The sequence below is a fragment of the Hipposideros armiger genome, unplaced genomic scaffold (assembly GCF_001890085.2).
Source record: "Hipposideros armiger isolate ML-2016 unplaced genomic scaffold, ASM189008v1 scaffold_108, whole genome shotgun sequence".
Classification (NCBI taxonomy): Eukaryota; Metazoa; Chordata; class Mammalia; order Chiroptera; family Hipposideridae; genus Hipposideros; species Hipposideros armiger.
Genome location: NW_017731458.1, coordinates 3454637 through 3468746, shown reverse-complemented (window position 1 = coordinate 3468746; position 14110 = coordinate 3454637). Strand labels below are relative to the sequence as shown.

At 46.4% G+C, this 14110-nt stretch overlaps 1 protein-coding gene across 1 annotated transcript in view; it reads right to left on the bottom strand.

The window, feature by feature from the left end:
* The window catches only part of SUPT6H (SPT6 homolog, histone chaperone and transcription elongation factor), a 30335-nt gene that overhangs the window by 10986 nt on the left and 5239 nt on the right, over window positions 1-14110 (bottom strand). The window contains exons 2-24 of the mRNA XM_019647043.1: window positions 11132-11273; window positions 10195-10350; window positions 10019-10095; window positions 9458-9650; window positions 9132-9216; window positions 8239-8512; window positions 7744-7845; window positions 7390-7506; window positions 6776-6865; window positions 6439-6581; window positions 5692-5840; window positions 5444-5542; window positions 4835-4964; window positions 4601-4751; window positions 4279-4433; window positions 3874-4069; window positions 3344-3483; window positions 3106-3223; window positions 2238-2314; window positions 1859-1994; window positions 1422-1559; window positions 1176-1343; window positions 234-361 (exon numbers count right to left, since the gene is read on the bottom strand). Of these exons, the coding sequence (XP_019502588.1) occupies window positions 234-361; window positions 1176-1343; window positions 1422-1559; window positions 1859-1994; window positions 2238-2314; window positions 3106-3223; window positions 3344-3483; window positions 3874-4069; window positions 4279-4433; window positions 4601-4751; window positions 4835-4964; window positions 5444-5542; window positions 5692-5840; window positions 6439-6581; window positions 6776-6865; window positions 7390-7506; window positions 7744-7845; window positions 8239-8512; window positions 9132-9216; window positions 9458-9650; window positions 10019-10095; window positions 10195-10350; window positions 11132-11240 (3131 nt within the window). The 5' untranslated portion in view covers window positions 11241-11273. The remainder of the gene's footprint in view (window positions 1-233; window positions 362-1175; window positions 1344-1421; window positions 1560-1858; window positions 1995-2237; window positions 2315-3105; window positions 3224-3343; window positions 3484-3873; window positions 4070-4278; window positions 4434-4600; window positions 4752-4834; window positions 4965-5443; window positions 5543-5691; window positions 5841-6438; window positions 6582-6775; window positions 6866-7389; window positions 7507-7743; window positions 7846-8238; window positions 8513-9131; window positions 9217-9457; window positions 9651-10018; window positions 10096-10194; window positions 10351-11131; window positions 11274-14110) is intronic.

Here is a 14110-nt window from a genome sequence, read left to right as displayed (position 1 = left end):
TTAATTTATAAACTAAGTTGGTTCTTTTTGTTTCTCACAAAAAAGCTTCACATAATTTAACCGATCTTTTCCATAGGTCAGAGGCTCTTGATTGAATAAAGGCTCTTCACCTTTGCTTTAAAACATTTCCTAATTTAAATAGCTTGGTGGCCCTCTGGCAGCCCTAATGCCCTTAACCCACAAAGCAAAGCCCCAGGGGAGTCCTCCTGGTTCACCCAGGCTGAGGGCATCACCTGTCCCCCAGGGAGGCTGTGTCAATCTTGAGGAAGCCAGCACAGTTCATGAAGACTTTGGGACCCATGTGGCACATGGTGACCAGCTGGGTCCGGCTCTCGAGCCTGGTGTTGTTCTGCTTCAGGATCTAGGGGAGAGGCCAGGAGTGAGCCAGAGCAGTGGGCAGGCCCCACCTCCCAGCCTGCTTTCAGGTTTCTGGGACACTCCATGATGGGAACTCTGTCCCCATGCCCCAGGATCTAACTGAGCACTTTATCACACTGCCTGCTGCTAAAACTATTATTATTATTTTAAAATTTTACTGGGGAACAGCCATGGTTATTGGTTACACATTGCTTTCATGCTACAATGGCATAGCTGACTCTTTTAGGGAGGGCGCAGCCCACAGTGGCCCATGCGGGGATCGAACCGGCAACCTTGGTGTTATGAGCACCACGCTCTAATCAACTGAACTAACCAGTCACCCCCTAAAACAATTATTTTAATGAAGTATGTTATAACTATCAAAGATAATATATGACTAGTGTATGGCTTAAAAGTTAATGATAAAATACACACTCAGGTACCCATTACTCATCTTTAGGGGAAAGAATATTGATACTTTTGAATCTCCCTGCATACCCTCCTCTCTAACTGAAATCCCTTTCTTCCCACTTTGAAAAACCCCACTATCCTGAGGTTTGTGTCTAGTACTCTCTCCTTCCTCTGCCTGTTTTAAGTCATCACTTACGGCTACCTTTACCATGAGTCACTACAGTACAGTGAAGAGCACAGCGGTGGCCACCTGGTCTGAAGTCTAACTCTGTCACTAGCTGGATGGCTATGGACAAAGTCCCCTGTACCTTCTGAAACCTTTGCCTTCCTGTCAAATCATACTGGCATAGTGTAAAGGCTCAAGGAAACGGGACCTGTTCCTATTTTCTGATTCAATCCAGTCCTACCTTCAGAAGATGGGTCCCTTTTCGAGGTCCCAGGCCACAGACATACTGGATTAAGGCCTGGCTATAAGGGTGGGCAATGGCACGGTTGACATCGACCCCAACCTCATTGACTCGGTTGATAAATTCACAGTACAAGGCATTGAGCAGCTCCTCTTTCACCACATGCTCCTGTTGACATACAGTAGACAAGGATAAGGTCACTGTGCCATTTTGCCCACGTAGCCCTGCCTGTCAAATCCAACTCACCTGCAACGGGTGAAACTTGAGACACAGGATGTCTTCATCAGAGCTGCACACCTGGGCAAATTCAATCAGAGGGTCCTGGATGCGCCGAGCCAGGGAGACGGCTTGTCTCAGCACTGGAGGGTAATCCCGGAACTCCGCCTGGAGTCAAATGAGGGTCAGCAGGGCCATAAAGCCTCCTCAGCTCCAACAGCAAGAGGAAATCCAAACCATTCTGGCTTTAAGACACTTTCTCTTCTCCTCTGGGATTGTTTTTCTGGGGACCAATTTAATCTCTGGGGCTCCCAGTCTGAACCATGACTGACAAAATGGACAACCTCTGCATGGGTAAGTGAACAGGTATAGTCCTGTGTCCTAATGATCTTTGTTTCCCTATTAAATCTCCCTGGGATTGATAGCTCTTGCCTGTGCAGGTCCTAAGGGTGGGGATCTGGCATTACCTCCGATTTCTTGCTGTTCATATAGAGAATGGCCAACTCATTGTCAACCAGCTCCACCCCAATCGAAGAAAGCTGTTGCCCCTGGTCCAGCTCATGCACAATGCGCTTCACATCCTCAATCAACATCTGGGCATCCCTGGAGAGATGAGGGGTGTTGGTCAGCACTATTTCTGCATAATTTCTCAGCGATTGATAGTCTCATGATTAGGATGGGGAGTGGAGGGTGGGAGAGCTTTGAAGACAAAGAGGTACAACATTCCCAGGGATAACCACTAGGGATGGGGATGCTATCAAGGATCTATGCAGGCACATGGCAGATTCGACAATAAGGGTAAGTGACTTTAAACCATGCCTGGCCCAATTCCCTGGTGCCCCTAACCTGTTCTCTCCTGCAACTGTCACCACATGAGGTTTTTTGTTCAGAAGAAATTTCTTCAGGGTTTCAACGTCTTGAGCCTGGATTGAAAAAAAAAACCGGGAGTTGAATGGCTCTGAAGATAGGGAGATTTCAAGCAGTTCTCGCTCCCTATGCAGCTTGAGACCTTATAAGACCAGAGAACAATGACGTATCACACGTTGACTAAATGGAACACAAAATAAGAGACCTAGGACTTCCAGTTTGAATATTATACATCTGTTAATATTTTCTAAGATTATTATATTTCTGGCTTATACTGGGTTGTGGTTAAGTTAACCAAACATACTTGACTCTGTCTTAACATAAACCACTGCCTGGCAGTCAGGACTATTCTGATCTCCAAGATTTCTTTTTTAAAGTTGTTAAACATTACTTTTTAGAATGGGGTACTCTCAACAAAATTGAAAGATACTATTAGGTTAAAAAAATCAGAAACATACACGAGATGAATTCAAATTCCTTTCCTTAGAAAAAGAGACACTGACAAGCTAAAGCAGGGAAAAGGTTGGCTTAATGCCTCAGTGGCTTTCAGCTCCTGGAACAGGCTGACCCAGATGCTTTAACAACAGAGGCAGTAACAGCAGCTTCCGAGAACATAAGGCCTAGGAACTGGCCTCAAGCCAGAAGTAAATTCAATTCTGCACCAGAACTTGAGTGCCATCTACTGCCTATGGAAGGGAGACTTATCCTGGGATTTGAGGGGTCAATGACCAGGTCAGAGATAATCAGGGTCTTGCACAGGATGTTGCTTAGACAATAAACACTTATCCCCACTGAATTATAAGATGTACTTAAAATGTAAACTTGGTAACCAATCCCAGCCACTTGCCTTTCTTTCCCGTTCTTCCTCTCTCCAAGCAGTTCGCCGTTTGGTAAAATGGGGCAGCCGGAGGAAGTCTGTCACTTCTCCTTCACCGTTGACCAAGGCGCAGAACACAGGGTGATCTCTGCCAGCCAGACAGGAAAAGAACCGTGTGATAATCAGCAATATGAGGATATGAATAAGAGAAGGATAAGATTAAAAATCAGGTACAGGTGGTGCCAGGCGGGCAGGGATAGGCAGTTACCTGGCAGAGGAGAAAGCAATGCCTAGGACTCGGATGCCCTTCCCTTGGTTCTCATCCATAAAGTCATCATCTTCCTCTACCTGTTGATCTGGACGGTAGGGTGCCACCCTCAACCAGTTGTAGAGCTTTCGACTACAAGCCTGGGGAAGAGATACACCAAACACTAAAGCCATCAGGCTCACCAAGTGTGCTAAGGAAATAGGTGGAGGTACACATGTGTAAGGGTTGTATTCATATGCTCACATGTTCCTAACCCTAGGCAAGCTTACAACCTGAAGGCATACCTTGCTTTTGGAAACTGAAGAATACAAACAGGACAGTCAAATAAACAAAGAATGTATGGATTGGAGGGGGGGGGGTTTCAAGTGGGGAGGTCTTGGAGTGACCCAAAGCCTTGTTTGCACTCTCAGATTATGTTCCGCCTGCCCCCAATGTTTATTAACCACGGAACTACTATTAAGGGGTTCCTTCATTCTCAGCTCTAGTTTGGGGAAACCGTAGGACTAAAGATCATCAGTTTCTGTCCTCACCTTTATGACATATTCTTTGGATTCAACCAGCAGCTTGTTCTTGAGTTCTTTGGCCATCTGCACATAGAGGAACTGCTGCAAAGCTCGCTCAATGGCCATGGTGCGTTGCCGGTTCCACTCCTGCACCTGGTGGCTGAACTCATCTCGGTAGTAGAATTGTTTGATCTCTTCAAAATATGTCTGGTCATTGCCATAGCTAAGAAGAGACAACACTGTGGTTCAGGGATGGAGAAGAGGTGATGCTAGACGTCCACAAACACTGTGAGTGAGCCAGGAACAATGGCTTGCTCAATTCTGAAACTGGTTCACATTCCTGAGGGACCCCTTCTTCTAATAGACTACTCACCAAGCCCTCCCCAAAGAGCCCCCCCCCATGTCCTCCTCCCAGCCCAGAACTTTGCTTACCCTTCTACCCCCTTCATATCTATACTGATGTCAATGGTGAGCAGGCCTTCATCTTCAGCCAGGCATATCTTGAGGAATTGGTCATCTCTCAGTTCCTTAACAGGCTTGTTCTTTAAGTACTTGAAGGAGTAAGCGTAGTGGGCCTCATCCACGTCCTGTACGCATCAAGAGGGAATCATCAGCCTACGGATAGGCTAGCTTGACCCTGGGAGGAAAGACTGTTCTCTGCTCTCAGGCAGACAGCTCAGCTACAAGAAACTCAGGTCAATCCAACAGAGAGCTGGGCCCCACGCTGGATTAAAGCCCTTCACCCAGAGCTCACCTTTCTGCCTTTCTTGGTGGGGTTTACATTTAGCTTGGCTCTCTCCTGGAAAGTCTGCCTCAGCACTTGCCGGACAAGGGGTTCTCGGGCAATTTGCAGGGCGACCATGTAGCGGGCACCTTCCAGCACAGCTTCTGGTGTGGGGAACTGGCTGTGGAGAAAAGGGGGGAGCTCAGGATTGGGTGTCTTTGCCCTCAGGTCCCTCCTCCTTCCAGCTACCTACTGCATGCCTACCTGCAAACATAATCCTTAGCCAGCTCCAAGGGCTCTGCAGGAAACTGCTCTGTCTCATGCCGCTGGTAGCTGTCCCGAAGATTTTCCCCAAACTGCTCAGGAGTAAGCCCAAACTTTTTGGCCAGACCATCTAAAGCAAACAGGAGAGTGAAGCGTAAAGAAATAGGTAGGCTCCTCGCTCTTAGATCTAGAGCAATTCTTGGCACTAGACTTTAAAGGGGTCATGATGAGTAGGATGTCTTACAAAGAACAATGAAAACACTGACTTGAAACATCTGATGGGTTATTATGAGGCAGAATAAATGGAAAATTTCTATGTGACTCCTGGGCTCACACGTAAGGTGGAAACTACAGTTTAATAAAAGAACTTCCCAAAGATAGGATAGAATGCCTCCCTCTGATCATGTGTGTTTCCCATTCCTTTGGGAATTTAGGGAGAGGCTGGACAATTTCTGTGGGGTGGTGCAGGTCATGGGAGCAAGTGTTCAGAACTGGATTGGTGATTCACTCAGATGTCCTTTAAGTCATCTTTCTACCCACCAGTGACTATCAGGAAACTCCCTTTGCTCAAGGCTAAAATGCCCAGGTCACAAAGCAGCTGGCTTTTACCTAGGCCAGCGCTCTGGCAGATGGTGTACATGTCTCGGCGGGAAGCCTGCTTGAGCTCTGGCCCCCTCTGCTCCTCATCTTCTGCCTCCTCACCTTCACCTGGGAGGAAAACACAAGTTAGTGCTCTAGTTTCCAATCACTCCCAAGGATCTGACACATATAGAGAAGCCCCAAAGGGTGCTCAGCCAAGGGCATCCTTGGAGACGCATGGCCATCAAGCCTCCTGGGTTTTCTTTTCCAGCACTCACCTTCCTCATCTCCCTCTTCCCTTACACGCTTCAGCTTCTTGCGGTTGGCCTTGGCGGCATTCTGCATCTTGGGGATGTCCCGACCATAATAAAGCAGGAAATGGCTGTAGACATCTTTCAGCTCATCCATTGACTGTACATCCTTAAGCCTGGAAGGAAGGACACAAGACCTCGATTGTCACCAAGGAAGGGTGTACTCCAATTCTGCTACAAAAGGTCCAATTCCCATGAGGCAAGATCCCAACTAGGACGGGTGCCCGTATTCTCCACTTATTATAGACACACAACTGTCCCAGACCATGACCATTGCAACCAAGGCATCCTAAAGGAAGAATACGCCGAACAAATGGTGGTTGGTTGTTAGAATTGAAAACAAAAAGGGAGAAGAAGATGGGGTAGCATGTCTCTAGCAAAGTTCAGGGTCTATGAGACAGTCCTTGTCCCTTTTCCCCAGCCTCATGACACCGGCCACTAAAATCATCTGTCCCTCACCCCCACCCCACTCTGATTCCAGGCTCTCCAAGGTATTTTCTGGTTATAATTTGGTTTCCCATGTAGCTTTACACACGTAGACTATACAGACTAACAAATATAAATATCTGGTCCTCTTAACCTTTTATACCAATATGAATAACACAAATTTGTCAGAAAGGTCACTTTTGATGTGTTGACAAATTGGGTTTCTATGGGACAAGCCCTGAGAATTTTGCAAGGTTATGCTGCTCCTGGGGGGCCTGAATATGGTACCTCTCCATGTCGGTGGTGTCCAGAGCCCGGATGCCATCAGCAAGAGGTTTGTCAGGGTCGGCAGAGATTTGCTCATACTGATAAGCCTGCATCTTCTCAAACAGGCGCGTTAGGTTCTCTTTGCGGATCCTCAGCTGGGTCCACTAGGACAGGACAGGGCAGGAGTAAGGGCTGATGGTCAGCCCTGGAGGCTCAAGGCTGCTCTGTTCCTTACCAGGAGACCCTGGGCAAAGTGTGACAGACCTGGGGGATTTGGGCTGCCAAGACAGCTTGGGCCCTGGCAGTGGTGGTGCCCAGTCCAGCCCTCAGCCCCTTGGGGGACATGGATGCCTATTACCTTTTCATCCCACTGCCACACCCTCCACAGGTCATTGATGTGCAACTCAGGTTCCACATACTCCTTTCGGTAGAAGGCAATAAAAGGCACCTAGAGTGGCAAGGAAACTGCAGTCAACCAGAGGAGAAAGATCTGTATGGATCCCCTTTGTCAAAGGGATAAACAGCTCCAGGAAATTCATCAGTTTGGAAGCTCGCCCTCTCTCACAGGCCCATCTAGGGTACATGCTCTCCACACCACAGGGGAATAAATGCTGCAGACAGGGTAGCACTATGGTCTTGATCACCAGTCTCCTTTAGCCTCATACTTCTTTTTTATTTAATTAATTTATTTTTTAGCTGAGCCATCCTGCCACCTGTTGGCAGCTCAGCGGCAGCTCAGCTCAGGCCAGGAATTGACGAACCGCTAGTTGCTCAGAGCTCACACTCTTGAGTGAGCTCTTAACCAACTGAGCCACTTGGCCGGCCCCTAGCCTCATACTTCTTGAGTCAAGGGACCACTGCTGAGAGCAGGAGAAGGGGGCTCCCAACCTGACTTAGGTAGCTACCTTTTCCCACATCCCCTAGCTGAGTTTCTAACCACTAGAAATGGGCCACAACACCTAGAAGTACTACCTCAAAATGCTGATTTCGCATGAAGCCCAGGGCCTCTTTAATCTTCTGAATTGTGCTGGGCCCTTTTCGACTGAAGCTGCTGGTTGGCTGTCCTCGGTCTAGGTAATCACAGCTTTCCTACGGTTGGAAGGAAAAAAACAGCAACAACACTGTTACTTGCTTTCTCTTACCACACATAAGACTGCTTCATGTCACAAGATGACCTTGTCTACACACACACACACACACACACACACACACACACACACACACACAGAGTTCAAGACGAGGAACACAAATGCTTGGGGCAGGGGAGGAGCAGCTCCTCAACTTCTGGTTCATGTCAAAAATAAGGATCTCAAAACGGGGGGGTACCTGCAGAGAAATGGTTGGTGTGGCAAAAGCATTCCTGTAGATCCAGTCAGCTTCTTCTTCCAGTTCATCATCTTCAGCCCCCTTGACTGGGATGGAGCGGAGCTGCAAGGGATGAGACAACAGAGTGAGCCTGACTTTATCCCGTTTCCCATATAGGAAAAAAACACACCAATTCTGACAAAAACGTGTGCTCCGCAGGCACAAGTTTTCAGTACCTGGAAGAGTGTCATCGGGGCAAAAAGTAGGCACTTCCTATTTTGCTAAAGAAAGAGTGCCATTATCAAGAACCATAAGCAACACAAGAATCTATCTTCCCTACTCTAAGAGCTGGACTCCCTGTACCCCTTAGTCAGATGGGGTTCAAGGCCGACTTCCTAGATACCATTCTCTATCAGACTGTTGCTAGGTTGTTTTTCTCCTATACCCCTTGCAGCAAAGAGGTTTAGCACAGGTGATGACAGATCAGCAGAAAGATAGAGGCTGGAAGTTTCTTACCTGAAACCTTTCAGGCAGGTCAGTGGCTCGGATTTCATTGTCCTGGTCTGTGAGGTGGCTGCTTTCCAGCTCGCTGGGCTCATACATCTCAAAGATGCTCCTGCGGCTCACGCGTTTCTTGGTGGTCTTCTTGGGGCGAACTCGGATCTCACCCTCAGCCTCATCATCCTCGTACTCATACTCTTCCTCCAGCTCTTCATCATACTCATTGTATTTCTCAAATTCATCATAGTCAAAGTCCACACCAAAAATCTCCTGGGCTTCTTGCAGGGCTCTGTGGGGGAGAGCAAACAGGAGTTGTCCCAGGTCCTGGTGAAAGGAGAGAAATGCAACCCCTGCACAGGTCCTTTACCTGCCCCAAGGGAACTAAGAGGGTTAAGAGAAAGGTAAGCAAAAAAGCACATTTGCTGTGGAATGAAGGCTTAGTTGGGGAATATTTCTGGGGAAACTATTATTTATAGAGAATAAAAAGCCCATCTTTGGCACATGCTAGACACAGGGATCAAAGAGCAACAGGGCCGATGGGTCCGTATCCTGTGCAGTGGATCTCTCTTCTGCTGAGGTATTATGGTATTCCCTTAAAGCAAAATCTTCTTCCAACAAAATTACATTTAGAAGGCCAACACATAAACAAATAAACATGGAGCTGCAGGTTTCAGAGGGAGGCTGGAGCCTTGCCCACCTGGATCCCATGGCGGCCCTAGAACGCAGAGAGAGCTTTCAGGGCCTCTCGGAGCAGTATGAAATCACTGCCTAGCAAAGGTTATTTGAGGCAGGGAAGCAAAATGGCTGAGAGCTTGGAATGTCCCATTTTGGGCAGAGGCCTCTGACCTCTCTCCTGACTGGGTCCACTCAGATGCCGTTATCACCACCTCGTACCAGACCCTACTCACGCATCTGTGTATCCAGGAAGCTTTTTCCTCCACTTAGGTTTTTTCAGAGGTTGTCCATCATCATCCACAATGAAGTCGTCAATGTCTGGTTAGGAAATAAAGGGGTTTAGTGCTCAGAGGCAGAGGATGGGCCAGGACTTAAATAGCTTTAGTTCCTACTATGTGAGTGGCCAGTGAGGAAAAGAGTTGGGAGGCTCCTAAAAAGGAACTTCTTTGTGTCAAATGCTAGGGGACTGTAGCTGAAGAATTGTTTCTCACCCTCTTCCTAGGGGCTGGGAAATCCCAACACTCCTCCAAGCATTGGCTTCCCTGCCTGAGGCACATACCCGACTCTTCATCATCTTCCTCCTCCTCCTCTGGGGGGGCCACGGGGGCCTCCAGGGCCTCCTGCCCTTCCTCCCCGTCCCCGTCCTGGAAGATCTCTTCTGCAATGGCTTCTTTCTCGTGTTCCTCCTTGCCACATTCCTCCTCGTCGTCATCCTCGTCATCTGACATTTTTTTGACGCGTCGGTATTTTTGCTAGGGGTGGGGAAACCTGCTTCGTCAGGGTCTGAGGGGACTAGCATAAGGATGCCTGCTCTCCGGCCTCACTCCCATTCCCCACCAGGTATGCTGACCAAGGGAGACGGGAGAGAACACATTAAGTAAAACGCTCTGAGGCCCAGAGCCCACCCTCGAAATGCCAACAAGCCTTCTCTAACAGGCACCCAGATCTGCTGCAAATCTAGGCTCCACAGCACATGATACTGAGGCACCTCTCTTCTTGGGAGTTCCTCAAGCTGTTCTGGATATGCTGCCTTCCCCAGGAGTCCCTGCATTTCTAGGGCTTTTTCCTTCACCGCCCCCACCTCACCTCCCCCTGAAGAGAGACACAGAATGACACTTACTCCTCTTTTGACTTTGACACCCAAATTCTCCTCAATGAGGTCAAAATCATCATCCTCCAGGCGGTCGTCAAAAGATGCTGGAGGAAACAAAGTGTTACTATGGTGACAGGGTGGCCCCTTTTTTACTGCAATGTCCACCCCAGCCTCACTTGACTTGAGGAGAGACTACTACTCACTGCGTTTTCTCTTCTTGTGACCAACATCATCTTCTGAATCACCAGAGTCACTACCCTCATCCTCCTCCCCTTCATCTTCATCGTCATCATCATTGATAAAGCCTTTCAGGTTGCCTTGCTCATCCTGATCATCTAGGTTCTCCTCCTCCTCCTCATCTGGAAAACATGTGGGTTTGAGGCATGGAGTTTGAGAAACAGGTTGGTGGTGGGGCAGGGCCACCCCCTTAACTGTGATTCTCCAGCTGCTCTGAACCTAATGACCTGGGTGCTAGGTTCACTCTTCGGCCTCATCTAAAGATGCAAAAACATGACCGTTGACTTAAGAGCAGAAACATCTGGGAAGGGTTTTCTCTTTTACATATTCACCATCTGTCTTTAAAAATGATGATCCTCCTAATTACTCTGGCTCTTCAAAATCATAACTAGAGACTTTACAGCCAACAATAACCTTTGTTTTCCTCTCGGTTAATCAACTCAGCAGCTACATTCCTTCTTTGATCCATAATTCTTTTGATAAAACTTACGCTTCCCTTTCCGCTTTTAAAGCCATTTCACGGTTTTATTCTGCTGATGACCCTAAAGGTTGGGTTTGGCCAGAGAAATAGGAAAGTGGGTGTATAAATACCAACACTGCTAAGTCTCTAAAAGAGGAAGACATTACATATGTATTTATTTATTGCTTTACCGTATGTCCTCTCCCACTATATAAACTCCATGATAGCTGGTCTGGATTTCTGTATTCTTAGTTGTAGGCACAGTGCCTGGCATACAGCAGACAGATGCTCAGTAAATATTTTCTATGAATGACTGAAAATTCTCAAGCTGGTACCTCATGTGTGAGAACTTCTGTGCTTAGCCTGAGCTTCTCATCAGCAAGAATCCAACTATCCAAAGCTTAGCAATAGTGGGAAGAAGCCTGAGGCTGGGGCCTCCTCACCGTCATCCTCCTCTTCCACAAATTTCTTGGTGACCCGGGGTACCACGTTGCCTTCATCATTGTACTCTTCCTCTGACTCCTCGGCCTCACTTTCCACAAAATCAGACATTGTTGCAGCTTCTCACGGCCTGCCTGAAGAAGACTAGGGAAGGAGGGGAGATGGTGATAAGAAATTAGACATGTGGTTTTACAGAGGGCCTTAAACCTTTCCACAAACAGGCTCTTAGCCATGTGCCACTGCTCTGCCCATTTACTCATTTCCACCTAGAGAAGACAGAGTAAGCATCAGCTCCATCTCTTCCATTTTCCATTCCTCCCACGGTGTACCTTTAAAAAGGCGATTATAACTGGATTTCTCTCTATATATACCACCTTGTTTCCGCAGAGAGTTTTATCTCACCATTTTGGGGCATGAATGGGCAGATGAGGAATGAAATTAGTGTAGAGATAATTATATAGGTAGGGATATGGTAGTAGTGAGATTATGTAACTCTCTCACCAAGAAATTTGAGAAACAGTAACTGCCAACTTAATAACAGGCTGACACTTTTATATATACTATACCTACACTATCTATACCTGGCTATTGGCATTGACAAAAGGAAAATCCTTTTCGACAAATTAAACATTTCATGAACTTGAGTCCACTTGTGTGAGTACTGGTTGGGAGCATTTTGGTGGAGAATGGGCCCTTTAGAATCATTAACTCTATTTTTACCATTTACCTCCACAGCAAAACAAAACAAACACTTTGAAAGAGAACTGCAAGGCTTACAAAATATAGGCGACATAGTCAAATGCAAAGATTGCTGAAATTAAGGGTAGAGATCATATCCTGGTCCCATCATCTACCAGGTATATAAACTTAAGCAAATGACTAAATGTGTGTGAATATCAATTTCTTCATCGGAAAAATGGCAAGAGCACTACCTACCTTGCAGGGTAGTTCAGAATATTATATGACATAGGGAAAAGAACTTAGTTTATTGTTTTAATAAATGTTAACTGAGTTTGAATTTGAATCTTGGGCCTAATTTTCCTTAGCATTCTGTAATTCTGTACCAACCAGTGTTAAGTTTGTTTTCTACTTTCCTGCTTTCAGGCTCATCCAAATCAGAACATGGAGCTTCCCGGGCCTTGAGGAGGACTTTAAAAAACAGCACACATCCGGGCCGGTCAAGTGGCGCGTTGGTTAAGAGTTGGCTTGGGATGCCAGCTCTGAGCAGCAGGAACCCGGTTCGCATCCCACATTAAGGATTAAGGCCAGTGACGCTGCGCCCTCTACAGCTAAGATAGTGAACAACAGCTCGACCTGGACTGGGCTGCCGTGAGTCACCGGTGATGGCGTAGGCTGCAGTGAAGCTGCAGTGGGCTCCCGTAAGCTACCGTGAGCAGCCAGCAGCTGGCATGAGCTACCAAGAGCCGCTGTGAGCGGCCGTCCAGTGGCCTGCGACCGATCTGCCTCACCCGGGAAGAGCACAATGATAATACCAACATGGGCCAGTGAAGCGATGTCCGACACAACTAGACTGAAGAACAAAAGGACAGCAACTTGTCTGTTCCCCTTCCCCAATTCCCCAAGGCTGTTCCCCTCCCCCAATTCCCCAATAAAAATCTTTTTTTAAAAACCCCAAAAAACAAAAAACAGCACACATTCCACAAATTATAACATTAAGATTCCATTCTGAAATACTAAAGCTGGCTGCTGATAAACTTAGTATCACTCCTCACCCTGTCCTGAATTATGGTTCATTGTGTATACGTCTCTTTTCCTCACATAGACTGTAAGTTTATGGTAGCTAGAGACCAGTTCCAACTGAGGGGTTAAGAAAAACCATGGAAACATAAATGGCAATATGAGAGGCATTACAAGATACTTTGTGATTCTTTACCAGATAAGCTGTATCCTTCCAGGTGCTCTGCACAAAATATGAACTGCTAAGGATCTATCTGTTAAATAAATTACATTTTCATATTGTCGCCAACTTCCCAAAGTTGGCAATGGGAAGGGAGAGAAGAGGGGGGTGACAAAAGGCTACCTGATATGGTCTAAGCTCTAGCAGGAGTCTTAAGTTCTATGGCTCTAATTTTCCAGAAAATTACCTCTACTGATATCAACTGATACCATAACCAATAACTTAAGATTGAGCTCAAGGAAACCAAACTGAAGGTACTCAGTTCTGGCAGAAAGGGAGGGGCAATGATATGGTCTTATGTTCAACTGTTTCAGATGCTATTCTTTTTAAACTTTATTGAATGCCCACCATGTATATACACTCTGCTAGCAGCTGGGGCTTTCAAGAGAAACAGGTTTGTTTGTTCTCAAGGGGTTGACTTCTGGTTGGAGAGAGATATGAAAATAAGGACCATAAAATAATTTTGTATATTATGACATATGTATAGAGCAGACACAGGAAGAGAATTAGAGCAAACTCAAAACACTCACACAAAACCAACCAGAACTAATATAGGCCTTTCCTGGGTACTTTAAGCAACTAAAAAAAAAAAAAAAAAAAAGTGCCCTGAGGAATATTTATCACACACCTACCTACCCAGTTCCAGGCACTTAACAAATACCTATTAACCCCTATACTGTCCTATGAGTTACAGCACACTTCTCTCTCCATTCAACAGTAGACTCAGAGAGATGCAGTCATTTGTTCAAGGCGACACAACAACTGCAAGCGCTGAGATCTGAGTTAAGGTCTGTCTGACTCCAAAGTCACAGTTGTTTCTGCTATATCAGTAGTTCTCAGTGTGGTCCAGGGACCACCCCCTCCTTTCTCTCATGAGTATGTACAGAGGGGTTTTTTGATGGTTAAATGATACATAGTATCACAACAGACTGAATGCAGAAACATATGCAAATTCAGTTGTATTCTATTAGGGAAGACATTAAAAAGACTTACAAACAAACAAGCAAACAAAAAGTAAAACAATGCCACTCTTCTGACTACATTTTTTGTTTTGAAGATTATA